At 43.5% G+C, this 25,953-nt stretch overlaps 1 protein-coding gene and 2 pseudogenes across 1 annotated transcript in view; 1 reads left to right on the top strand and 2 right to left on the bottom strand.

The window, feature by feature from the left end:
* Positions 1 to 411: 411 nt before the first annotated feature.
* The window catches only part of CMYA5 (cardiomyopathy associated 5), a 107,933-nt gene continuing 82,391 nt past the window's right edge, over positions 412 to 25,953 (bottom strand). Inside the window, exons 10-13 of the mRNA XM_070412248.1 lie at positions 10,328 to 10,461; positions 8,994 to 9,093; positions 6,588 to 6,761; positions 412 to 1,207 (exon numbers count right to left, since the gene is read on the bottom strand). Of these exons, the coding sequence (XP_070268349.1) occupies positions 961 to 1,207; positions 6,588 to 6,761; positions 8,994 to 9,093; positions 10,328 to 10,461 (655 nt within the window). The 3' untranslated portion in view covers positions 412 to 960. The remainder of the gene's footprint in view (positions 1,208 to 6,587; positions 6,762 to 8,993; positions 9,094 to 10,327; positions 10,462 to 25,953) is intronic.
* On the top strand, positions 13,652 to 14,952 carry LOC139008375 (inositol polyphosphate multikinase pseudogene; annotated as a pseudogene).
* Positions 19,379 to 22,009, bottom strand: LOC139008105 (F-box only protein 31 pseudogene; annotated as a pseudogene).

The following is a 25,953-nucleotide window of genomic DNA, read 5'->3' as shown; positions in this document are numbered from 1 at the left end:
TAACACTGAGCTGAAAGTGTTTAGGTTTTAAAACATACCACATGTGTAAAATTCTCACGTGAAAATTAGTAGTAGTATGACCCATTAAAGCAGTGGTTCTCAACCTTCCTAATGCCGCAGCCCTTTAATATAGTTCCTCATGTTGTGGTGACCCCCAATATCATTGTTACAAATTGAACATAATTAAAGCATAGTGATTAATCGATTAATCACAAGAACAATATGTAATTATATATGTGTTTTCCGATGGTCTTAGATGACCCCTGTGAAAGGGTTGTTCGACCCCCAAAGGGGTCGCGACCCACAGGTTGAGAACCGCTGCACTAAAGTGTGATGGCTATTTACCCTGCAGTTTGTCCCGGTCCAGAGAGACCAGCTGGTAAGTTACTGATAATAAACTCACATAACCTGTTTTGTTTTATAGACTCTAACCATTTATTTAACAAAATGGAAATTTCTAATATTCAGCATTTTTCTACATTTAAAATTTCAGGGAAAAGAGACCCATGTTCTACAGCATATATTATTACAAAAGAGTTCATCATCAACTTGGAAGGGTTAAAACCCTTTCTCTCGTGGGTAGGATTCATCATCCTTTAGTGAAGTGAGGCGACATTTCTCTTGTGGAAAAAGTCCGTGTTTCTTGTCGGAGGAGAGGGATTACCAGCACAGTCTTCCCTCTTCACTCAGACCTGTCCTTCTGAGGATTTCTTTTATCAGTAAGACAGGTGGAAGTCCACTTCTCTGCTTTGGTTCCCAGGTCAGGTACAAATCCTTTCAAAGCATGGAAGAACTCGGGTTTTCTTGGTGGTTTTTCTCACGTGATGATCCCTGTGCATGTAGCTATCATTAGTGCAAATGTGTGAGAGACACTTTGAATAATGGATAGCACCCATGGGAAAGCAATGGGCCCCCAACAGAGTTTGAATTCTTGTTCTTTCAAACTCTGAAAGCCAGTGATCACTTGTGCCTCGCAGAATCCGGCGGCTCTATCCCCAGGTGCAAAGTACATTTTCCAGGTTTCTCCAGGGCAAAGGCAGGGTGCACACCCTCATTAAACCTGTGCCTAATGATGAAGAGCAACTGTCCACTTTCGGCGTTTATGAAGAGAAGCCGCTGGTGGTTGTAGTCCAGCAGAATGCCTACCCTGGCAGGACGCTCAGTCACATGGACATCGCTCACAATGCCACTATAGAAAAATGTGTATCTGAAATGAAACGGGATGGAAAATTAAAAACTTCAGAAATCTTGATGGACCAAGATAAAGAAAATCACTTGGAGGTCACCAATGTTTCAGTTATTAACCTCAATTCACAACAATGAGTTGCAATAACATTGTCCCAAGTACTTTAAACAGATTCCTCCTAGATGCTAAAATGCATAGCTCATCCCAACAGATGAGCATTTTTAATAATTTTGTTCCTTCTACATTAGGAAGCAGTCCCAGAATAACCAACATGTGCCTCCCTTGTGATTTTTCTCAACATTCTAATTCTCTCCCAGCTGCCCACATGTCTTAACTACCACATTCACGGTGTGTCATTCTTTTGAATAAAACTCCTTTGAGGCTGACATGTATTTTTAAAAGTACTTCCGGCTTGCCTTCCATAAAATGTATTAATTTTACAGTTTAAGGATTTATAATAACTTACATAAGGGCCTTTATGAAGTTTAAGAAATATTTTATTATTTTGCCCAGCTTTAGCCTTTGTATAAGCTCCCGTCATTCCAAACCAACTTTCTTTTTGACTTAGCAATGATTTTGTGGTCTTGCAGCTAAAGGGAATGCCTTTGGTTTATCTTTTCCATTGAAATAAATTTAATTCAATAAGTATTCACTTTGGCATATCTGTGTGCCCAGCACTGGGCACACTGTCCTTGACCACCAGGATCCCATACTCTACTGAACAGGAAGGAAAAAATAATGATGACTTAAACACTGGCTAGAGCTGAGACTCCAGCTCAGAGGACAGACTGTAAAGTGTTTACTAAACACATCCAATGGACCTTTTTTTGCTGTGAGAGGAAAGGTTCAAGGCCAGGTTGGGAAGGAGAAATTGCTGAACAGAAGAAGCTAAATTCCTCTGTGCAAAAAAAGGTAACACAAATTTGAAGGTTTTGCCTACTGATCTTAGAAATGGAAGGTGGAGACCTGAAAGTAGGGGAAAGGAAGAAGAGATGGACAGGAAGAAGAGAGAAGAGGAATAGTTCTGTGGATATGGTAGGTCTGAGGGGTGGGAGCAACACCAGGGCAGACTCAGCCCCCAGAAGCTGGGTAAGTGACTGATATGGGTATGGCAGAAAAGGCTAAGGACCTTTAAAATCTTCTGATGTCTCTTAAAGGCCCAGAAGCTTGAGTGCAGGTATACTTAGGGAATGGCAAGTTGGCAACTTCATTGCAGAATAAAGCTCATGTGAAAGGGCAAAGGTTCATGGGAATGGGAAGATAAGCAAGAGTTTATGATGATAAAGAAATATAGAGCAGAAAAGGGTTGCAGGCGCCAATGATGGGGACCAGCAGTGTAGGCTGGGGCTCTTACAGAAGGCTTGGGGAGCATAAGGACTCATACTCAGCCAAAAAAAAAAAAAAAAAAAAAAAAAATGGTCAGGCTGGATAGGTGGAAAAGAGGGAGAAGATCCAAGCAGTGGGGGCAGCAGAAGCAATGATGAGGTGGCAGAATATGCCTGTATGTCATGGAAAACATTACTATTGGCCTGACAGGTTTGGAGGGGACATGTGAATGACTTTGAGGATATTTCATGGATCAGTAAGCCAGGAGCCAGGAACGAGACCTGCCCTGTTCAATACAGTTACCACTAGCCACATGTGGCCACTTAAAATTAATTAAAATTAAATAAAATTCCAAGTCCTGGGAAAACCAAGATGGCGGCATAGGTAAACACCGGAGATTGCTGCCGCAAACAACCACTTCAAAAATACAACTAAAAGACGGAACGGACATCACCCAGAACCACAGGAAGGCTGGCTGAGGAGAGATTCTTCAACTAGAAGGAAAGAGAACAGCATACTGAGGCTCAGAGGAGGCGCAGTGTGGAAAATACAAAGGTATGGAGGTGCACGTGGAGCCGGCTGGTGGCTGAGGGCGCAGTTGTCGTTTTCAATCAGGAGGGAGTCTCAGACTCTGAGCTCCAGATCCGGGTGAGTCTCTAGGGACTCAGACTCAAACGGGAGAAGCGGGATTGTCTGGCATCAGTCAGAACGTGAGGGCAGCTTTCTCTCCGAGGTTTGCAGTGGTTGCTGGGGTTCTGAGAAGCAGAGCCTCTGGGAACGGGACTGAGAGCAGCCATAACTACTCCCTCCACCCGCCCTGTTGATCCCCTGTGACCTGACCCGCCCAAGCCCTGTGCAGAGCCATTTGCCGGATAGCCTCCGGCAAAGGCTAGATTAACACCTCTCCAGAGGACAGAAGTTTTCCCACTGCAGACACAGCTGATTCTCACAGCCAATCGGCCTGGTGGTCAAATCCCTCTAGTATTAACTACAACAATTAAGGCTTAACTAGAACAAGACTGCGCACAAAGACCACAAGGGGGTGCACCAAGAAAGCATAAAAAATGCGGAGACAAAAAAACATGACAGAAATGGAGGATATACAGCTAAAAAACGCAATTTTGAGGGCTTTCAATAATTTGTTAGAAACTGCTGATAAACTTGATGAGAGCCTCAAGAAATCTAATGAGACCCTTGATGTTGTGATAAAGAACCAACTAGAAATTAAGCATACACTGACTGAAATAAAGAATATTATACAGACACCCAACAGCAGAACAGAGGAGCTCAAGAATCAAGTCAAAGATTTGAAATGCGAAGAAGCAAAAAACACCCAACCAGAAAAGCAAAATGAAAAAAGAATCCGAAAATACGAAGATAGTGTAAGGAGCCTCTGGGACAGTTTCAAACGCACCAACATTGGAATTATAGGAGTACCAGAAGATGAGAGACAGCAAGATATTGAAAACCTATTTCAAGAAATAATGGCAGAAAACTTCCCCCACCTGGCGAAAGAAATGGACTTACAGGTCCAAGAAGCGCAGAGAACCCCAAACAAAAGGAATCCAAAGAGGACCACACCAAGACACATCATCATTAAAATGCCAAGAGCAAAAGACAAAGAGAGAATCTTAAAAGCAGCAAGAGAAAGAGACTCAATTACCTACAAGGGAATACCCATACGACTGTCAGCTGATTTCTCAACAGAAACTTTGCAGGCCAGAAGGGAGTGGCAAGAAATATTCAAAGTGATGAATACCAAGAACCTACAACCAAGATTACTTTATCCAGCAAAGCTATCATTCAGAAGTGAAGGTCAGATAAAGAGCTTCTCAGATAAGGAAAAGCTAAAGGAGTTCATCACCACTAAACCAGTATTATATGAAATGCTGAAAGGTATCCTTTAAGAAGAGGAAGAAGAAGAAAAAGGTAAAGATACAAATTATGAACAACAAACATGCATCTATGAACAAGTGAATCTAAGAATCAAGTGAATAAATAATCTGATGTACAGAATGAACAGGTGATTATAATGAATCAGGGACATAGAAAGGGAATGGACTGACTATTCTTGGGGGGGAAAGGGGAGTGGGAGATGCGGGAAGAGACTGGACAAAAATCGTGCACCTATGGATGAGGATAGTGGGTGGGGAGTGAGGGCGGAGGGTGGGGCAGGAACTGGGAGGAGGGGAGTTATGGGGGGAAAAAAAAGAGGAACAAATGTAATCTGAACAATAAAGATTTAATTAAAAAAAAAATTCCAAGTCCTACTAACCATATTTCAAGTGTTCAGTAGCCACATGTGACACTATTTTTCTATTTTTGCAGAATGTTCTATTGCACAGCACTGGTCTAAAAGGTTCTGAATGCCCAAATAAGCCATATCCCTACCCTTGAATGGAAGGTTCCTGGTGTCCAGTCCAGGTCAGTCCCTCCCCACCATGGAGGCCAAGGATGTAAAGACATTCCTTGAAGACTTGGCTCCACCAGTTCTACAGGGCCTGGAATATGCCCTGCCCCACTTCTGTCTCCATTTCTTCCTAAGCACATCCGTTTCTTCTTCAACTTGAACCCTGGCCTAAAACCAAGCCTGTCTGCTGGGGGCATGACTCCTTGTCCAGTTACTGCCTGTTCCTCCTTGGAACATAATACAATTCTGTTTTCTAGAGTCTAGAAATTTGTTATTAGAGGCTAGTCAAAGGGACTTTTCGTAAAATCAATATCTAGTTTCAGCTCTAAATCTGATTATAAACTCCAGGTTTGAGTGATGTTTAACTCTGGGAAGGGGCTAGGTCCTTAAGCATTGCACGATGCTGAATATCAATTAATCATAATTGCCCTGACTTGGTGAACTGTAACTTTAAATAGCTCTTGGAGATGGTGTCCTTATGAACCATGTCAGAGAATCAAACTATCAAGTAGGACGCAGGGAGAAATGTGCAAAATCCCAATCTGTGGGCCTTTCTCTCGAAACTTGCAAGCACTGAAGGCTTTCTTTTTAAAGCACTACATTTGAATAATATCCCACATTGTATGATAATTTGCAATTTCAAAGCTCTTCCCTGTACCTGATTTCATGTGATCCTCACAACCCCAAAAAGTAGCAGACCAGGCATTGTTGTCCCCTGGCAATACACATGAGGCATATGCTCAGAGGGTTAAGCAACTTCTGGTAAGTAGCCAATAGGAGGACAGAACCAGGACTAAAATCAGTCTCTGGTTCCCAGTCCATTGCTCCTTTATTAGACCATCCTGTGAGCATATTCGGATCATAACATGGCTGCCCTTAACTCTCTGAGATGAACACTGGTTAATGGCTTTTTCACTTTAACCATCTAAACAATACTAATAATTTAGACCAGGGGTCAGCAAACTTTTTCTGTAGTAGGCCAGAGAGTAAATATCTTCAGGGGCTATTCAGTCTCTGTTTCGACTAACTCTGCCATTGTAGCACAAAAGCAGCCACAGACAATATGTAAACAATGAGCATGACTGTGTGCCAATAAAAGTTTATTCACATAAACAGTGGGTCATATTTGGGCTGTGGGCTATAGTTTGCTAATGCTTGATATAGACCATGTGGGAAGGGTACTGGGGATCCACTTCTTTCTCACTCCTGTTGACTCCTCTCTGTGGAGGGAGCCTTTTAGCTTTGCCCTGTGGATTCTCCCTACCCTGGGGTGAGTTTAGGAAGAAAAACTGTCCATGCATGGCTGGCGCAATAGTCGCTTCCTATTCCCTGTCTCTTAATTAGGAGCTTTCCTGGGAGACACACATCCTTCTCTGCTTCTCCAGGGACCAACTCTTCCTTGCAGGGCGAGGAAGCTGGCCTGGCCAAGGCTGTGAGTGGATGTGTCTGTCTCTCAGGTATGAACTACATTCTCTAAAATTGGCTTCCTCAGTAATAAGAATAATAGTTTAATCTCCATATACTTGACTCTCTTGTTTTCTTTCTTAGTTGGTTCAGAACTTGGGAAGGGGACTGGGATGGCATTATTAGGTCCTCAGAGTTCTCTAACTAGAAAGCAATTCATGACATTTTGATGAAGAGGGGAGGGGCTGGGCTGCAGCTTACCTCTGTGGCTCAGAGCAGTGCATGTACCATGAGGTCTCCCCTTGTCCCAGTGCACCAGCCTGCACAGCCGAACTGGAGCAGATGCCAAGTCGGTAAGCTGGGCAGTCTGTGACTGTGGTTTCCCAGTAATGCTGGCCACAGGCAGGCAGCTCCTCACCCAGCACTGATGGGATTCTGTAGGCAAAGTTGATTAGGATTTGCCAGCCTTCATCTCATAGACATCAACATTCACACATTCACACCCAGTTTAAGCGGACTCTATCCTTGGGAACTGCTGGAATTTGACTAGACTTCCATTGTTCATTGTGCCCCCAACCTTGACCTGATTGCCACAGAATTCCCTACCCGTGGTCGGCAAACCGCGGCTTGAGAGCCACATGTGGCTCTTTGGCCCCTTGAATGTGGCTCTTCCACAAAATACCACGTGCGGGCGCGCATGTACAGTGCGACTGAAACTTCGTGGCTCATGAGCAGAAGTCGGTATTTTGTGGAAGAGCCACACTGAAGGGGCCAAAGAGCCGCATGTGGCTCGCGAGCCGCAGTTTGCCGAGCCGCAGTTTGCCGACCACTGCGGCCTAAACTCTCAATATGCATTTGACGTATTCCACTGCCACATACAACTTGCATGTACTATACATTTTACCTCTGGAAGAAGCTGGGAACCAAACAATAACTAGAATAATGCAGGACAAAAGGAAATGGCACAATCTGCTTTTAAAGAAATTGAGACTATACAAGGGAGGCAGGTAGGATGTTCCAAGAGAGCATTACTTGCAAATTTTTCTTACAAAACTTGCAAAAAAAGTTTCCAAAACCTTTTTTAACAATGAGTTCCAGTGTCTACTGACTTAACTGGGCACAGAGACCAATGAGGTGCTGATCTTGAACAGCAAGACGGCTGGTGAGGCCAGAGCAGAACGGAGTATGGAAATTGAGACTCTGGCCTCTTTGGATTTGTAGTAGGTGTGCCTGAGAGGTTGTTGAAAGGTCTCTTCTTGTTTCACCTTAGCTATTTTTATAAGAGGCAAGGGAAATGAACCAAAGCACTTTTGGTAACCTTGTTTGCATGATTGCTCAATTCTGCTTTAAAATGGCTGAGACAGCAAGGAAGCATTTTTAATTTAAGCAGCGTTAAGTCAGCACCTCTCCCTCTCCCCTTTAATGGATGAGAACATGATTAATACAAGGGAATGTGTTTCACTTTCTCATGTCTTTACCCAACTTCATTTCAGAGAGGTGCTCTCTGGAGCAAGCTTGCCTGCCTGATAACTATGAGATCATTTTTAGATTAATAATAAATAAGTAAAATTCTATAAAATGTATTACAGTTATCAGCAGTTATTATGTATGAACTCTTACCAACCAGCTTATTTCTTTTATTTTTTATTTTTTGAGAAACTATACAAAAAAAAAAAAAAAAAGACAGAAAAGCCCAATCTATTCTTAAAATATTTTATTTTTTGAGTTCACTCATTTGTATGTATTTAGCATCGCTTGTGTTTCTGGGTGCCGTGCTAGATTCTGGGGATTCAAAGATGCAGAATATAAGGCAGCTGCTTGAGGATTAGTCAAGATCAAGTAGCTGACAAGCGACTCCACACATTTTCAGACCCTTTCACGGGTCAAATCAAAGGGTGCCAGGGCCAAGAGAAAGCGTGGGCATTTCCAGGAGCAGGTAACACCTGAGCTGGGCCAGAGACAGGTGAATAGCAACCTGATAGGAAAGCAGTGCAAGTCCCTGTCGGTCAACTCAGTGCTTTATTGTGAGCTCTGGCTGACAGCCCACACCAGCGCCGACAGCAGCCTGTGTTTCACAAGGGTTACAGTTTTCAAAAGCCTTTCATGTATATTCTTCCATTTGACCATTTTGACCTTAAAATAACCATGAGAGATTGCAGGCAAATTGCACAGCAGTCTCCCAATTGTGCCCTCGGCTTTTGGCGCTTCGTTACTTTGATGCTTCTTTTTGTGGGTGATACGGGTGTTGGGGGGTGGGCAAGAAAGTCTGAAAAGTCCTGCATGTAACCAGAGCTAGAAACTCAACAAAATGTCATTCTCCTCTATTTCTTTCCAAGTGGATGGATGTAAAATCTGGTTTGCTATTGAAAATAATAGAAGAATTAACCTGGATTCTTTTTCACTAAACCAGAGGTAATTCCATAAAACAGCCTATGTTTTAAACAAACCATATTTCCAACAAAAATATTGACACTTGCTCTAAGGTATAAACTCCCTGGTCACCTTCCCTCTAGTAATGAACCATAACCACACTGTATAGGTGTGCACACATTTCTATTCGATACCACACACACCCAGGCATATTCATGAAACCAAAAATATGCACAACGAAGTGACACACCCTCAGAACACTCTAATGCAGAGGCATCTGATACTTCTTCTACTTACTCTGTCAGCCGTCTTCTCTCAGCGAAGCTGATCACTGTCCCGTTTGAGGAAATTTGCAGAGCAGGATGAGCTGTTTCTCTCAACAAGCGAAATCGGGTTCCTATTGCAGTTAAGAAAATATGATTACTAGTATAACATTGCCACAATGTCAAGTGCAGTCTCTAGGCCAAGTCCCTTATTTCAGACCTTGGTCTCCCTTTCTCCAGATATCAAAATACCCCAGTGTCTTTGGGCCCACAGTGAAATTTCATAAGACATTAGTGGATGCCAGTGGCTGGCTACTTCTACTAGTGTGCTTCCTGTGCTAGAACTTGCTGTGCTATGCAAAGTGTGCTCCTTGCATATTCATCCCCTGGAAATGAGTTAGAAATGCAGAATCCTAGGCCTCACCCCAGACCTACTGAATCAGAATCTGCATTGTAACAAGATCCTCATGAGAGATGTGTCCACATTAAAGTTTGAAAACACACTGGTGTAACCTAAAGGAGTGGTTCTAAGAGTGAAAGGTATAAGCACCTTATTGGGATGATAGGGAATTTAATTTCTGGGCAGGCAGCCCTCGTGTCTTCTCTTTATAAGTATTAGGCAGATATTTATAAATATATTTACATCACAAATGAGGCATATATGCAAGTTTTGCTGACTAAGCATATTACTTAATGTGCCACACTCAATCTTGTGCCATCTTGGGTCTAGAATAAAATAATAAAATGATTGCCTTTCCATTCCTCAGTTCTTTTCATAATGATTGAGAACAGACAAACATTTCTGTTGACATCATTTGGGTATTTTCTACAAAATGTCATTGAACAGTTTTATCACCTCCTTGAGTTATTCATTCACTCAACAAACATTAATTGGCACAAACAACATGGAAGGCACAAACAAACAGAGGAATATGGCTGGAAGCTTGTTCATAGAGTTCACAATGCAATAAAATAAGACTATCCCCATCCCACACACTCAAAACATACCCACAAACTGTAACACGCTGTGAGGCAAACAAGAATCATCTGGGAAGATTAAACCCACACGTCAGAGCCTGTCTTCAAATAACCAGATCAGGATCTCCAGGAGTGGGGCTTAGGCATCAGTATTTTTTAAGCACCCCGAGAGACTGCTAATTGCTAGCCAAGGTTGAGACCCTCTGAACCAGAAAAACAAAAGAAACATTTCGACCCTTGATCAATCTTGAGTTCTCATGCCAAAAACCTTGCCCTGCCAGCAGGTTGGGGTCTTTAAGAAGTTGCCTTCAAGGATGTCTCCTCTGGGTGGTGGAAGGGAAGGTATGAGAATGCTTGGAAATATGCCACTGTGTGCAAAGGAGAAAGTACCTCTGGTGGAAATGAGGGCAGCTTCACTCTGTTCACTTGTTCCAAACGTATTGATGGCTCTCACGTAGAAAAAGTAATTATCATTGGGCTGGAGATTAACCTTCAACTGGAGTCCTTTAATTCCAGAGTAAGATCTAAGTACAAAGGGAGAATAATAATTTTAAATATAATTCCATTGCTAAACAACTCATCATATTTCAATCCTATAGTGAATGAACATCTTTTATTAACAACAAATAACTTATTTTTTCTCTTTTAATGACCACTGGTATTAGCAAGCAAGATTATATAAGATGTTTATTATTCACTAAGATTACTTTATCAAATCATTTTTAGCTTTGTCAACTTTTGTCCAACAGATGGCTTTCAAAATGCTCTTTGGAATAAAACCAGACAAACTTAAAAAAAATTTTTTTTTCAGAAAAGTGACTATCTGTTAATGAATCTCTAATAATATATTATTTTCTTTATCAATTTTTGGTTCAGAGGGCACTTTTGGATGAAAATTATGTTAAAGCCATCTACAATACAAAGGACCCTAATCATCTCATTCACAGATCTGGAATTGTAGAAAACTTAAGGTGAGTGATGATTTTGTACATGGCCATCATGTTGAAGTTATAGAAACTGAGATCTCTAAAGAAGACAATATATATATTTTTAAATTTATCTTTATTGTTGAAAGTATTACGAATGTCCCCTTTGTGTATTTTATTTTTCCATTGGCCCCCGTCCCCACCCCTCCCAGGCCTTCACCACACTATGAAGACAATATCTTTTAAGGCAAGCTTAATCCTAGCAAGAAGAGAATTCTAATTGTCATGTAAAATCCCCCAAACTGCAATTCCTAAACCTCTCATCTACATGAAAAGAAAGTGATGGTAGTGGTATCTGATTGGCAGCAAGCTTGGCAAGTACACTATAACAGCCCAACCATTTAAACAATAATGGACTTGCTGGATTTGAAGATGGAGCTCTCTGAAGTTGCCAAGTAGCTAAAATAGTTTTGTGCCTTTTTTTCCATTCTCTTTAATCTGCTCCATATCATGGCCTAGAGCATTTATAAATAAAGCACACAAGTGCTCTTCCTTCTGGAGTGGTGAAGGTGGGGGTTGGGGGTTGGGGCAGGCTGGGAGAGGGCAATGGGGGGAAAAGGGGACATATGTAATACTTTCAACAATAAAGAATTTTTTTAAAAAAGAAAAGAAAACTACAATATAATAGTTTTCATGTTCATTCTCAGAAGGATAGGTTAGTTTTTAATCTCCTTGCTTGCTTTGTTTTTATATTACTTTCTGTTTGTTTTGTTATTATTGAGCATACCACAAAAGGTTTAGAATCAAAGAGTGGCCACTCTTCGTCCACAGACAGATATTTTTTTTCAGGTTATTTCTACCTCTGTTGATTTATTTCACTTCTCACTACCTACCTTAGAGAATAATATGAAAAACCAGGAAAAATAAAAAGTATTATCGACTCAGAAAACAAATGAATTTAGAAATTTTTAAAAGCATAAAATCTCTATAGAATAACAACCCCCCAACCACCACCATTTCTAAAAGCATAAAAACTCCATTATGTTCCTCAGAAGGAAGGGGACGGGGGACGGGGGTGGGGGGGGGGGGGCAGCCTGGGTCTATTTGTATACCTTCTATTTAGTGCCCGTGGCTGGAAAAGGTCAGTATAAACCCCTCAAATGTTATTGGTTGTTATTTCAGAATCTACCACCTGACCAGAACCTTTGGGAGAGTACTATCTTTAGATGTGCTGAGAATGGATCCATGCAATTGAGCCACATGTCAACTAATTATGCTTCAGTTAATTAATGAAAAATGTCCTATGATTGAGAATTTAATTCCCAACTAATATCCAGAATATTATTCTGGGGTAGAATATTATTCTGAGATAATATTATTATATTTAAAATCCTTTTATTCTTGAAATATTAATGTTTATTGCATGTAATATTATTATATGTAAGATCAGTTTTCTTGAATAATTGGTGTTTATTGCATGTAACATTATCATACTTAAAATTGTTTTTTTGAGATATTAATGTTTATTGCATGTAACATTATATTTAAGATCATTTTCCTTGAAATATTAAGTTTTATTGCATGTAACATTAAAAAATAAATTTTAGCCAAAACCGGTTTGGCTCAGTGGATAGAGCGTCGGCCTGCGGACTGAAAGGTACCAGGTTCGATTCCGGTCAAGGGCATGTACCTGGGTTGCGGGCACATCCCCAGTAGGAGATGTGTAGGAGGCAGCTGATCGATGTTTCTCTCTCATCGATGTTTCTAACTCTCTATCGCTCTCCCTTCTTCTCTGTAAAAAAATCAATAAAATATATTTAAAAAAATAAATAAATAAATTTTAAAAAAAGAAATCAAAAGCCTTCATATACAAATCTATATGTATATAAAAGCCTAATATGCAAATTGTCCCCTCGGGAATTCGATCGGGAGACCAGGAGTTCGATTGCTCACTATGATGTGCACTGACCACCAGAGGGCGGCACAGAATGAAGGAAGGCCTTGGCCGGCAGCCAGGGAAGGAAGGCCGCAGTCAGCAGCCAGAAGGCCCCGATCGGCCCTAATCACCGGCCAGGCCTAGGGACCCTACCTGTGCACAAATTTCATGCACCGGGCCTCTAGTATCTAAATAAAGATGAAACAAGAGAAACACCTATTTAAATAGTGGCACCACAAAGATCCCAAATAGCCAAAGCAAGCTTGAGGAAAAAGAACAAAGCTGAGTATCACACTCATGGATTTAAAACTATACTAAAAAGCTATAGTAATCAAACAATATGGAAGGGGAGCAATGGGTGCCCACCTCAGCGCTCCTCAGCTGGAAGCTCGGTTCTATCTCTCTAGGGTTGTGCTGGGCCTGGTGGTCTGGGCAGCAGAGCAGTAGCATCATGGGCCTCAGCACCTAGTTGGAGAACCCCGGGCCTCCTAGTGCTGAGTCCCCCCCACCCCCAACCCCTATTCTGCTGTGCCCTTTCACTCAGTCTCTCTTTTTTTTTTTTCTTGTCCTCAAAGCTATAGCTGCCACTTCAGCTCTCTGGCAATGGAGACTCCATCCCCACTTTTTTAAAAAACATATTTTTTTATTGATTTCAGAGAGGAAGGTGGGGGGGTGGGAGAGAGAGAGAGAGAGAAAGAGAGTGAGAGAAAGAGAAACATCAATGATGAGAGAGATTCATTGATTGGCTGCCCCCTGCACGCCCCACACTGGGGATCAAGCCTGCAACCCAGGCATGTGCCCTGACTGGGAATCGAACTGTGACCTCCTGGTTCATAGGTCAATGCTCAACCAATGAGCCACACCAGCTGGGCTTCATCCCATCCACTTTGCCTGAGGCACCCAGCTCCCCAGAAATGTGGGCCTCACCCGGGTTGCAGACCCTACCCAGCAAGCGAGGCCATCTCTGAGAGCACCCTGAAACCAGCAGCAGCAGGCTCCACTTCCTCTACGGCTGAGTGCCCCTCTCACATCAGGTGGCTGGGCACATGTATAGGAAGGACAAAGTGGGTATCTTGCAACATCCAGATGGCATAGTTTTGAAATAGCTACAGACACCTCCAAGGGTTCCAATAAGGGAGCTAGAATTCTATGATTTAGAGCTTTAAAAATTTCTGCCAAAATATTATGGTATCTGGTGACCTCCCATTGTGCCAAATGATTTAAACCTAAACCTTGAAGATGTGACCCATAGATTTAATAAGCCCTGTCTAATGGATGTAAAGATAGGGCAAAAGAGCTATGATTCTTTTGCGTTATCTGAGAAGATTCAGCAACAGGTAGGCAAGTACTCAGAGATTGGGTTCTTGGTGTGTGGCATGAGAGTTTATCATGTTCATTCTCATAGCTAGAAGACACAAAACCAGCACTATGGAAGAAGCCTAACAAAAGAAACTAAAGGATGGAGTTTCCAGATTTTTTTTGGTAATGGATTCTGCTTAGAAAAATATGCTGTTGCTGCCAGTATTCAGAAGATTGAGAGTACTCTGCAGTGGTTTGAAAGCCAGGAGCAGCTTAACTTTTATGTGAGTTCATTACTGTTTGTTTATGAAGGTTCATCTGAGCCAACTACTACAAAATCAAATGACAGAACTTTGGCAGAAATGTTTTTGTCCAAAGGACAACTCTCAAACACAGACATACTGAAGTACAATAATAACTTTCAAGTGTTAAGTTCCACAATGAATGGAAAAATAGTAGACAAAACCTTATCCAAGATATATGGTCATCACAGAAAAATGTATTTGAAAAAACATCACAGTCAGACTTCATTGAAAGTTGAAAATATATAGCAAGACAATAGGTGGAGAAGTTTGTCACAGAAACATTTAAACAGAAATATACTTTTCCAACTGGAAAAGACTTTCTACCATCTTCCCACTGGTTGCCAAAAGATTGCAGAAATAGAAGTGGGAATGATAGATTTTTCTCATGTTTTCCCTAGCAACACAATAGATGAGGGATATGTCTAAGGACTGAAGCAAATAATTACTGTACTACAGAGTATTTTAGACAATGGAATCCTTGGCTGCAATCTTTTTAAGGGGTGGGGCAATCACTGTGAAGAGCATCCATCAATATCTCTGCACTTGTAATGTGATGTAAACAATTTGTATTGTGAGCCCTAGCCGGTTTGCTCAGTGGGTAGAGCATTGGCCTGTGGACTGAAGGGTCCTGGGTTTGAGTCCAGTCAAGGGCCCATACCTAGGTTGTAGGCTCCTCCCTGGCCTGGACCCTGGTCAGGGCATGTGCAGGAGGCAACCAATTGATGTGTCTCTCTCATATTTATATTTCTCTTTCTGTGTCTCTCCCCCTCCCACTCTCTCTAAAAATCAATGGAAAAATATCCTCAGTGAGGATTAAAAATAATAATAATAATAAAATTGTATTGTGAGTCTACATATTATTTGTCTTTACACTTCTGGTAGAGGGTTAACTTTTTAATAATCTTACTCAGGAAAAACAATTATTTGTTAATAAGAAAACTGAAAAATAAAGAAAAATTTTGGAATGTTATGTAAAGAATGTGGTGGCAAAAAAAAAAAAAAGAACAAAAACAGTACAGTATAGGCACAAAAACAGCCACATAGATTAATGGAACAGAATAGAGAGTCCAGAAATAAACCCACACCTGTATGGTAAGTTAATCTTCAAAAAAGGAGGCAAGAATATACAATGGGGAAGACAGTCTCTTCAGCAAACGGTGTTGGGAAAACTGTACAAACACATGCCAAAAATGAAAACAGGTCACTTTCTTACATCATATGCAAGTATAAACTCAAAATGGATTAAAGACTTAAATGTAAGACCTGAAACCATAAAGCTCCTAGAAGAAAACATAGGCAGCAAATTCTGACATCATTCTTAGCAATATTTTTGTGTGTATATCTTCTCAGGCAAGAGCAACAAAAGCAAAAATAAAAGAATGGGGCAACATTAAACTAAAAAGCTTTTGCACAGTGAAGGAAACCAACAGAATGAAAAGACAACCTACTGAATGGAAGAAAACATGTGCAAATGATATATCTGATCCTATATAATAAAAGGCTAATATGCAAATAGACCAAAAGGTGGAACAACTGGGACAACAGAAACAACCGAACAACCGGTTGCTATGACATGCGCTGACCACCAGGGGGCATGTGCAGAACATGGTGAGTGTTGGCCGTGGCACGATAGTGGAGCAGGTAAACAGGGCACCAGACCAAGGCAGGGCGCTGGCCTGTCATCGGGGAGAGCCTCTGGTGATTATTGAAAATTTTTTGCTCCCATGCACAATGGTCCTGCCCACTGCTTGCACCTGTTGCCGGTGCCGGCCCCACTCACACCTGCAGCCAGTGCCAGAGACGCTGCTCGCACCCACTGCCGGTGCCCAGCACTGGTCCCGATCACTTAGTGCCATCAGCAGGTGTGAGCAACGGTTGCCAACCCTGATCACCCCTGAGGGCTTCTCCACCTCCCCCTGCTCTTGAGGGGCAATCGGGGCAGCAGCCGCCATTTGTACCCGCTGCTGGCGCTAGCCCCAATCACTCTGCGCCATCAGCAGATATGAGTGGCAGTGGCAGGAGCGGGGCCGCAGTGGGAGGGGCTGTGCAGGGGCACAGAGGATGGGCCAAGACCCATCCCTGTGCCTACCACAGTCTTGTGGCCCACAGTTCCTTTCAAAGTGCACAAATTTGTGCACTGGGCCCCTAGTCTTATCTAATAAAAGAGAAACATGGTAATTAGCCATACATCTGATACCCTTCCCATTGGCTAATCAGGGCGATATGCAAATTAACTGCCAGCCAAGATGGTGGCCGGCAGCCATGCACTGAAGCGAACAGGTAGGCTTGCTTGCTCCAGTGACTGCGGACTCCAACATTCCCCGCCTGACTTGCCGGCCTCTCAGCTGCAACACTAAGCAACTATGTTGCAAATATAGAAGCTAAACAAAACCCCAGAACTCTGCTATAGTCAGCCGGGCTTCAGCCAGCTGGACCACAACATTGTATCAAATACAGAAGGAAAAACAAAGGCCAGAAACCTGCTTTCAGCAGCCGAAGCCTCAGAGCTAAAGCTGGCCCAGAATAAAAAAAGAAAAAGAAAAAAAGGAGCGGTTGGGAGCTTCAGTCACCCGTCAGCCTGAAAACGGCCCTCAGCCCCTCACCCAGTCTGGCCAGGCACCCCAGTGGGGACCCCCACCCTGATCCAGGACACCCTTCAGGGCAAACCAGCCAGTGCCCGCCCGTGCACCAGGCCTCTATCCTATATAGTAAAAGGGTAATATGCCTCCCAGCACCGGGATCAGCGGAGCCACGAGGCCTCCCGGCACCGGGATCAGCGTGACAGGGGACAGCGCCCAAACCTCCTGATCACACTGCGGCTCTGTGTGTGACAGGGGGCAGGGCCACAACCTCCTTATCCGCCCTGCTCTGTTCATGACAGGGGAAGGCGCCCCAACCCCCTGATCAGCCCTGCTCTGTGCCTGATAGGGAGGAGCTCCCCAACCCCCTGATCGCCCTGCGGCTCTGTGTGTGAGAGGGTGCGGCACCCCAACCCCCTGATCGGCCCTGCTCTGTGTGTGACAGGGTGCAGCGCCCCAAACCCCCCCACCCCACGGGCCCTTCTCTGTGTGTGACAGGGTAGAGCCATAACCTCCCCATCAGCCCTGCCCTGAGTGTGACAGTGGCGGCGCCCCAACCCCCTGATCGGCCCTGCTCTGTGGGTGATAGAGGGCAGTGCCCCAACCCCCTGATCCGCCCTGCTCTGTGTGTGACAGGGGGCGGTGCCCCAACTCCCCTATCGGCCCTATTCTGTGCGCGACAGGGGGAGCTCCCCAACCCCCTGATGGGCCCTGCTCTGTGAGTGACAGGGGGGAGCTTCCCAACCCCCTGATGGGCCCTGCTCTGTGAGTGACAGGGGGGAGCTTCCCAACCCTCTGATGGGCCCTGCTCTGTGAGTGACAGGGGGGAGCTTCCCAACCCCCTGATGGGCCCTGCTCTGTGCGTGACAGAGGGTGGTGCCACAACTTCCCTATAGACCCTGCCTTGAGTGTGACAGGGTGCGGTGCCCCAACCCCCCAATCGGCTGTATCCTGAGCGTGACTAGGGGTGGCATCGCAACCTCCCAATCCGCCCTGCTCTATGCATGACAGGGGGCAGCGCCCCAACTCCCCAGTCGGCCCTGCTCTGAGCCCGACCATGGGCTGCACCAAGGGATTGGGCCTGCCCTCTGCCACCCGGGAGCAGGCTTAAGCCAGCAGGTTGTTATCACCCGAGGGGTCCCAGACTGCGAGAGGGCACAGGCCGGGCTGAGAGACCCCCCCCCCCCCCCCAGTGCACAAATTTTTGTGCACTGGGCCTCTAGTATATATATATATATAAAGAACTCAGACAACTCAACATCAAGAAAAGGAAACTATCTGCTTAGAAAATGGACAGAGCCCTAAATAAACATTACCCCAAAGAAGACATACACATGAAAAGATGCTCAATGGCACTAATCATCAGGGAGATGCAAATCAAACCCACAATGAGCTATCATCTTACACCTGTTAGAATCCTATATAATAAAAGGCCAGCGACCATAATGGTGTAATGACTGGAACGACCAATCGACCAGTCGCTATAAGGTGCATTGACCACCTCTCGGTCCCTCCCCCAAGCCCGCAGGCTCCTATCACTGGATGGCCAATGGGGAATCACAAGGAAACTAGGGTGGCAGCGGGGCAGGACTGGGGACTGACGAGAGGGCAGAAGGCAGACAGACTTCTTGGTCCCTCCCCTCAGACCACAGGCTCTGATCATGGCGAACAGGGAACCATGGGGAACTGGGGTGAGCAGTGGCCGGGCAGGACTGGGGACTGGCGAGTGGGCGGAAGATGGCCCTGATCGCAGGCTAGGCCTAGGGACCCTACTTGCACAGAATTTTGTTATTATAAAAAAATCAGATGAAACCGGTTTGGCTCAGTGGATAGAGCGTCGGCCTGCGGACTCAAGGGTCCCAGGTTCGATTCCGGTCAAGGGCATGTGCCTGGGTTGCGGGCACATCCCCAGTGGGAGATGTGCAGGAGGCAGCTGGTCGATGTTTCTCTCTCATCGATGTTTCGAACTCTCTATTTCTCTCCCTTCCTCTCTGTAAAAAATCAATAAAATATATTTTTTAAAAAAAATCAACAAATAACAAGTGTTGGCAAGGATATGGAGAAAAGAAACTCTTGTGCATTATTGGTGGAATTATAACCTGGTGCAGCCACTATAGAAAACAGTAGGGAGGTTCCTCAAAAAATTAAAAACAAAACTACCAATTCCATTTCTGGGTATTTATAAAAAAAATAATAATAAAACAGTAATGTGAAAAGATATATGCATCCCTATGTTCATTGCAGTATCATTTATAATAGCCAAGATATGGAAGCCACCTAGATGTTCATTGATAGTTGAATAAAGAAGATGTGATATATCTATAGCTATATCTATTTCTTTTTTATCAATAAACTTCATATTTTATTACATAAACATGTATTATAGATTTGCCTTACACTTTGAATCAATCTCCTATTTATTCATAATTTTGTAACATTAAACATTGATCATTTCAAATATATTAACTAAGTGATGCAGTGGACACATTTCATTAAACAATATCAAAAAGTAGCATTCTTTAGCATCACCATCAATATAAACGAAGTCTTTAAATATTGGGAAGCCATCAAGTTCACAGTGGTGAACACAAGCTTTACAGAATCTAATTTTTATTTAAAGCATGAATTTTATCATTGGTAACATATAATGTTTTTCTTTGATATGAGGCTCACTTTGTTCATTTAGAGAAAACATCTGCAAGTCAACAATAGCTTGTTAATCACTCTTAAGTAAAAATGGTGTTTCAGTAAAAAAAAAAAAAAGCAGTCCCACTTGTAACTCAATCAATGAATTAATTGCAGTAGTGCTTTTCCTCTTTTTTTGTGTGATTAATCACTATGCTTTCATGATGTTCAATTTGTAACAATGAAATTGGGGTCACCACAACATGAGGAACTGTAGTAAAGGGTCGCAGCATTAGGAAGGTTGAGACCACTGGTCTAAGGTTTATTTCTACCTCAGTTTCTGGCTCCTACCCAGCCTGGCCCTGGTCCGGGCTTGGGCAGGAGGCAACCAACTGATGTGTTTCTCTCACATTGATTATTTCTGTCTTTCCCTCCCTCCCCCACTCTCTCTAAACATCAATGGGAAAATATCCTCGGGTGAGGATTAAAAAAACAAAAACAAAGGTGGGTAACCTGGTCAGAAGGTCAAATCTACAAGCTGCTCCTCCCAGGGGGTCTGGAATGAATGTTCTAGAGCATCTCCAGGAAGGCCTGCGGGGATGGTGCCTCCACATTCTGGAAGGTGTTCTGGACTCTGCCATACAGGATGAAGTATTTCACCTTCAGCCAGATAAACCCGAAGTGGTTCTCATCGAACAGGATGAAGACTCCAGGGAACCGCTCCGAGTAGGCTAAGCCAGGTAAGGTAACAGTGTCCACGCCATAGAAACACATCCTGCAGGTTCGGGGGTAGTTCTGGTCTCTTGTGCGTATGCCCACAGGCAGAACAAACGGGACAGGCTGCTCCTCCGAAGCTGCAGCCCCGGACTCCCCGACGCTGGGCTGGGCAGGGCTCTGCCAGCCATGGCCCTCGCTTTCCTCAGTCCCGTTTTCTTGCTGCTGGTGCTGCTGGTGCTGCTCCCGGGTCACCTGCTCGTCAATCTCCTGGACCAAGCGGGAGAGCTCGTTGAAGTTGCGGAAGAACTCGCCATCTGGCAGCTGGATGCGGCGCATGAGATGGATCTCTAACATCCTGATGGTGTCTCCCGTGATCTTCGTGACCCTGGCATACTTCCCATGGAAGCTGAGCATGGCAATCTTTAGGCCGAAGGCATCGTAGTTGCCTTGGAAGAGGCCTGGCCTGATGAGGTCCTCCGGGTGGCTCGGCGGGAGGTAGAGGCGGCGGTAGGCCAGGCAGTCATACTGATAGCTGTCCTCCAGACTCAGCGTCAGCACCAGCGCCCGTTCTTCCCTAAGTTTCGCTGTTAAATCCTTTTGGTGGTCTGTCTTGTTGCACTGGAGGATGAGCCTGTCCTTCTGAATCTGCATGTGGCGGTTGTGGGGCCTGCTGTGGCGGCCTTCCATGCACTCCACCGTGGCTGACTTCCTCTCCGTCAGGCAAATTCTGAACGAGGGCTCGAATTGCAGTGGGCCATCCACATGGGTGTTAAGGGAAGGCCCGTACGTCCAACCAGTAATGCATAAGCCGTCCACCACGACATTCAGCAGTGTTCTATAGTCCTCAGTATCTAGCTGCCACAGTCCCAAAATGTGTCTGTATGGGAACAGCTTCGCATAGACTTCTCGATAAGACATACCTATCATCTCCAGGTTCTGCAAGTTTTCACGAACGCCATACTCCTCCCGGCAGCGCCGTCTCCAGATGCTGTCGATGTGCAGGATGTGGTGGAATTTGGTGCAGGCCCGGGCCAGGCTGGGCAGGTCAGTGCCGGGGAGCCAGGCGAAGATCCCCACCAGGATCTCCACAGGCAGGTCCTGCAGCGAGCAGTGCGGGGGCAGCACGGGGCTCACAATTCCTCCACTCTCTGCACAGCACCGCGTTGCCTCGACCGCCTCCACGTCCTTTTCTGCTGGTGCCGGGGCTGGGGCCGGCTTGCCATCAGCCGCTGACGTCTCAGCTGGGCCCTGGAACTGCTGACGACACCGCCACCGACATCCCCGCGAAGAGCCTACGCGGCAGAGACCAGCAGACTCCTCCATGCCTCGAGGCATAACAGCCAAAAAGCATCGGCTGCTGTGCTCAGCCAGGCTTTAAGCTGGCTGGTCCCGCCCCACAATCCAGCCACGCCCCCCAGGGCATAGCCACGCCCCCTCAGAGAGGAGCCAATTGTAGGACTTTAGCAACACTTCCAAAGAAACCCAGTTGCCTCCCTTTTTTAGAGCCCCCTCCCTGTACTCCCGCCCTAGCCCCAGGCAGTCACTAATCTGCAATCTACCTTATTTATTTATTTTTTAACATTTTATTTTATTATTTTTTTTTTAATTTTTTTTTTTTTTTTTTTTTTTTTTTTATTTTCCTCTTAAAGTATTACAAAGGGTATTACATAAGTATCCTTTTTCCCCCCCCCCGCCCTTGACAAACCACTACCCTCCCTTACCCCCCAGTGTCTTATGTCCATTAGTTATGCTTATATGCATGCATACAAGTCCTTCGGTTGATCTCTTACTCCCCTCCCTCCTGCCCCCCAACTCTCTCTGGCCTTCCCACTGCAGTTTGACAATCAGTTTGAGGCAGCTCTGCCTCTGTATCTATTATTGTTCAAAAGTTTGTAATGGTCTTTATTATCCATGAATGAGTGAGATCATGTGGTATTTTTCCTTCATTGACTGGCTTGTTTCACTTAGCATAATGCTCTCCAGTTCCATCCATGATGTTGCAAATGGTAGGAGTTCCTTCTTTTTAACAGCAGCATAGTATTCCATCGTGTAGATGTACCACAGTTTTCTAATCCATTCATCTACTGATGGGCACTTAGGCTGTTTCCAGATCTTAGCTATGGTGAATTGTGCTGCTATGAACATCTGGGTGCATATATCCTTTCTGATAGGTGTTTCTGGTTTCTTGGGATATATTCCTAGTAGTGGGATCACAGGGTCAAATGGGAGTTCCATTTCCAATTTTTTGAGGAACCTCCATACTGCCTTCCATAGTGGCTGCACCAGTCTGCATTCCCACCAGCAGTGCACAAGTGTTCCTTTTTCTCCACATCCTCTCCAGCACTTGTCGTTTGTTGATTTGTTGATGATGGCCATTCTGACAGGTGTGAGATGGTACCTCATTGTTGTTTTGATTTGCATCTCTCGGATGATTAGTGACTTTGAGCATGTTTTCATATGTCTCTTGGCTTTCTGAATGTCCTCTTTTGAAAGGTGTCTATTTAGATCCTTTGCCCATTTTTTGATTGGATTGTTTATCTTCTTTTTGTTAAGTTGTATGAGTTCCCTATAAATTTTGGAGATTAAGCCCTTATCCGATATGACGTTGGCAAATATGTTTTCCCACGAGGTGGGTTTTCTTGTTGTTTTGTTGATGGTTTCTTTTGCTGTGCAGAAGCTTTTTATTTTGATGTAGTCCCATTTGTTCAGTTTCTCTTTAGTTTCAACTGCCCTAGGAGCTGTATCAGTGAAGAAATTGTTTTGGCATATGTCTGAGATTTTGTTGCCTTTGTATTCTTCTAGAATTTTTATGGTTTCCTGTCGTACATTTAAGTCCTTTATCCATTTTGAGTTTATTCTTGTGTATGGTGTAAGTTGGTGGTCTAGTTTCATTTTCTTGCATATGTCTGTCCAATTTTCCCAACACCATTTATTGAAGAGACTATCTTGGCTCCATTGTATGTTCATGCCTCCTTTGTCAAAAATTAATTGAGCATATTGGTTCGGGCTAATTTCTGGACTCTCTATTCTATTCCACTGATCTATATGTCTGTTCTTGTGCCAGTACCAGGCAGTTTTGAGAACAGTGGCTTTGTAATACAGCTTGATATCTGACATTGAGATCCCACCTACTTTGTTCTTTCTCAGGATCGTTGCAGCTATTCGGGGTCTTTTTTTATTCCAGATGAATTTTTGGAGAGTTCGTTCTAGATCTTTGAAGAAGGCCATTGGTATTTTAATGGGAAGTGCGTTGAATGTATAGATTGCTTTGGGTAGTATGGACATTTTAATGATGTTGATTCTACCAATCCAAGAACATGGTATGTTCTTCCATCTGTTTATGTCTTCCTCTATCTCTTTTTTCAACGTCCTGTAGTTTTCTGAGTAGAGGTCTTTAACCTCTTTAGTTAAGTTTATTCCTAGGTATCTTAATTTTTTTGGTGCGATGGTAAATGGGATTGTTTTTCTGATCTCCCTTTCTGAAAGTTCACTGTTGGTGTATAGAAATGCCTCAGATTTCTTGGGGTTAATTTTGTATCCTGCTACATTGCCAAATTCATGTATTAAGTCTAGTAGCTTTTTGATGGAGTCTCTAGGGTTTTGTATGTATAATATCATGTCATCTGCAAATAAGGACAGTTTTACTTCCTCTTTTCCAATTTGGATGCCTTTTATTCCTTCTTCTTGCCTAATTGCAATGGCTAATACTTCCAGTACTATGTTGAACAGGAGTGGTGAGAGTGGGCATCCCTGTCTTGTTCCTGTTCTTAGGGGAAATGGTGTTAGTTTTTGTCCATTGAGTATGATGTTGGCAGTGGGCCTGTCATATATGGCTTTTATTATGTTGAGGTATGATCCTTCTATTCCCACCTTTCTGAGAGTTTTTATCAAAAATGGGTGTTGGATTTTGTCGAATGCTTTTTCTGCATCAATTGATATGACCATGTGGTTTTTTTCTTTCAATTTGTTTATGTGATGTATCACATTTATTGATTTACGGATGTTGTACCATCCTTGCATCTCTGGGATGAATCCTACTTGGTCATGGTGTATGATCCTTCTGATGTACTGCTGGATCCGATTTGCTAAGATTTTGTTGAGGATTTTGGCATCTATGTTCATGAGGGATATTGGCCTGTAATTCTCTTTCATTGTGATGTCTTTACCTGGTTTTGGTATTAGGGTGATGCTGGCTTCATAGAATGAGCTTGGAAGCGTTCCTTCCTCTTGAATTTTTTGTAGTAGTCTGAGGAGGGTAGGTTTTAGTTCTTCCTTGAATGTTTGGTAGAACTCCCCTGTGAAGCCGTCTGGCCCTGGGCTTTTGTTTGCTGGAAGCTTTCTGATGACTGCTTCAATTTCTTCCATAGTTATTGGCCTATTGAGGTTTTTAGATTCTTCCTGATTGAGTTTTGGAATGTTGTATTTTTCTAGGAATTTGTCCATTTCCTCCAGGTTGTCCAGTTTGTTGGAGTAGAGTTGCTCGTAGTATTGTTTAACAATCATTTGTATTTCTGTGGGGTCTGTTGTTATTTCGCCTCTATCATTTCTGATTTGGTTTATTTGGGACCTCTCTCTTTGCTTCTTGGTGAGCCTGGCTAGGGGTTTGTCAATCTTGTTTATCCTTTCAAAGAACCAGCTCTTGGTTTCATTGATTTTCTGTATTGTTTTTTTGGTCTCTATTTCATTGATTTCTGCTCTAATCTTTATTATCTCCTTCCTTCTGCTCACTCTGGGGTTTTCTTGTTGCTCTCTTTCTAATTCTTTGAGTTGTAGAGTTAGATGATTGACTACCATTTTTTCTTGTTTTTTGAGATAGGCCTGTAGAGCTATAAACTTCCCTCTCAGGACTGCTTTCATTGTGTCCCAGAGGTTTTGGATTGTTGTGTTTTCATTGTCATTAGTGTCCAGGATGTTTTTAATTTCTTCTTTGATGTCATCGGTAACCCAATCAATATTTAATAACATGCTATTCAGCTTCCAAGTGTTTGAGTATTTTGGGTTGTTTTTATTGTAGTTTATTTCTAACATTATGCCATCGTGGTCTGCGAAGAAGCTTTTTATGATTTCAATCTTCTTGAATTTGTGGAGACTTTGCTTGTGACCCAATATGTGGTCTATTTTTGAATATGTCCCATGAGCACCTGAGAGGAATGTATATTCCGCAGCTGTGGGGTGAAGTGTTCTGAAGATGTCAATTAAGTCCATCTGATCTAGTGAGTCATTTAGGATTGCTGTTTCTTTGCTGAGTTTTTGTCTAGCGGATTTATCCAGTGATGTCAGTGGTGTATTAAAGTCCCCTACTATGATTGTATTGTTGTCGATCTCTCCCCTGATATCTTCCAGAAGTTTTCTTATGTATGTGGGTGCTCCTGCATTGGGTGCATATATGTTTACCAGGGTTATATCTTCTTGTTGTATTGATCCCTTTAGTATTATGAAGTGGCCTTCCTTATCTCTGGTTATGGCCTTCACTTTGAGATGTACTTTGTCAGATATAAGTATTGCTACCCCAGCTTTCTTTTCCTTTCCATTTGCGTGAAAGATATTTTTCCATCCCTTCACTTTCAGTCTGTGTGAGTCCCTTCTAATGAGGTGGGTCTCTTGTAGACAGCAGATGTATGGGTCATGT

Source organism: Myotis yumanensis, unplaced genomic scaffold, assembly GCF_028538775.1.
Source record: "Myotis yumanensis isolate MYYU_CA2020_CCGP unplaced genomic scaffold, mMyoYum1.0.hap1 SCAF_4, whole genome shotgun sequence".
NCBI lineage: Eukaryota > Metazoa > Chordata > Mammalia > Chiroptera > Vespertilionidae > Myotis > Myotis yumanensis.
The sequence above is the reverse complement of the archived record's forward strand: the minus strand, read 5'-3'. Positions and strand labels throughout refer to the sequence as shown.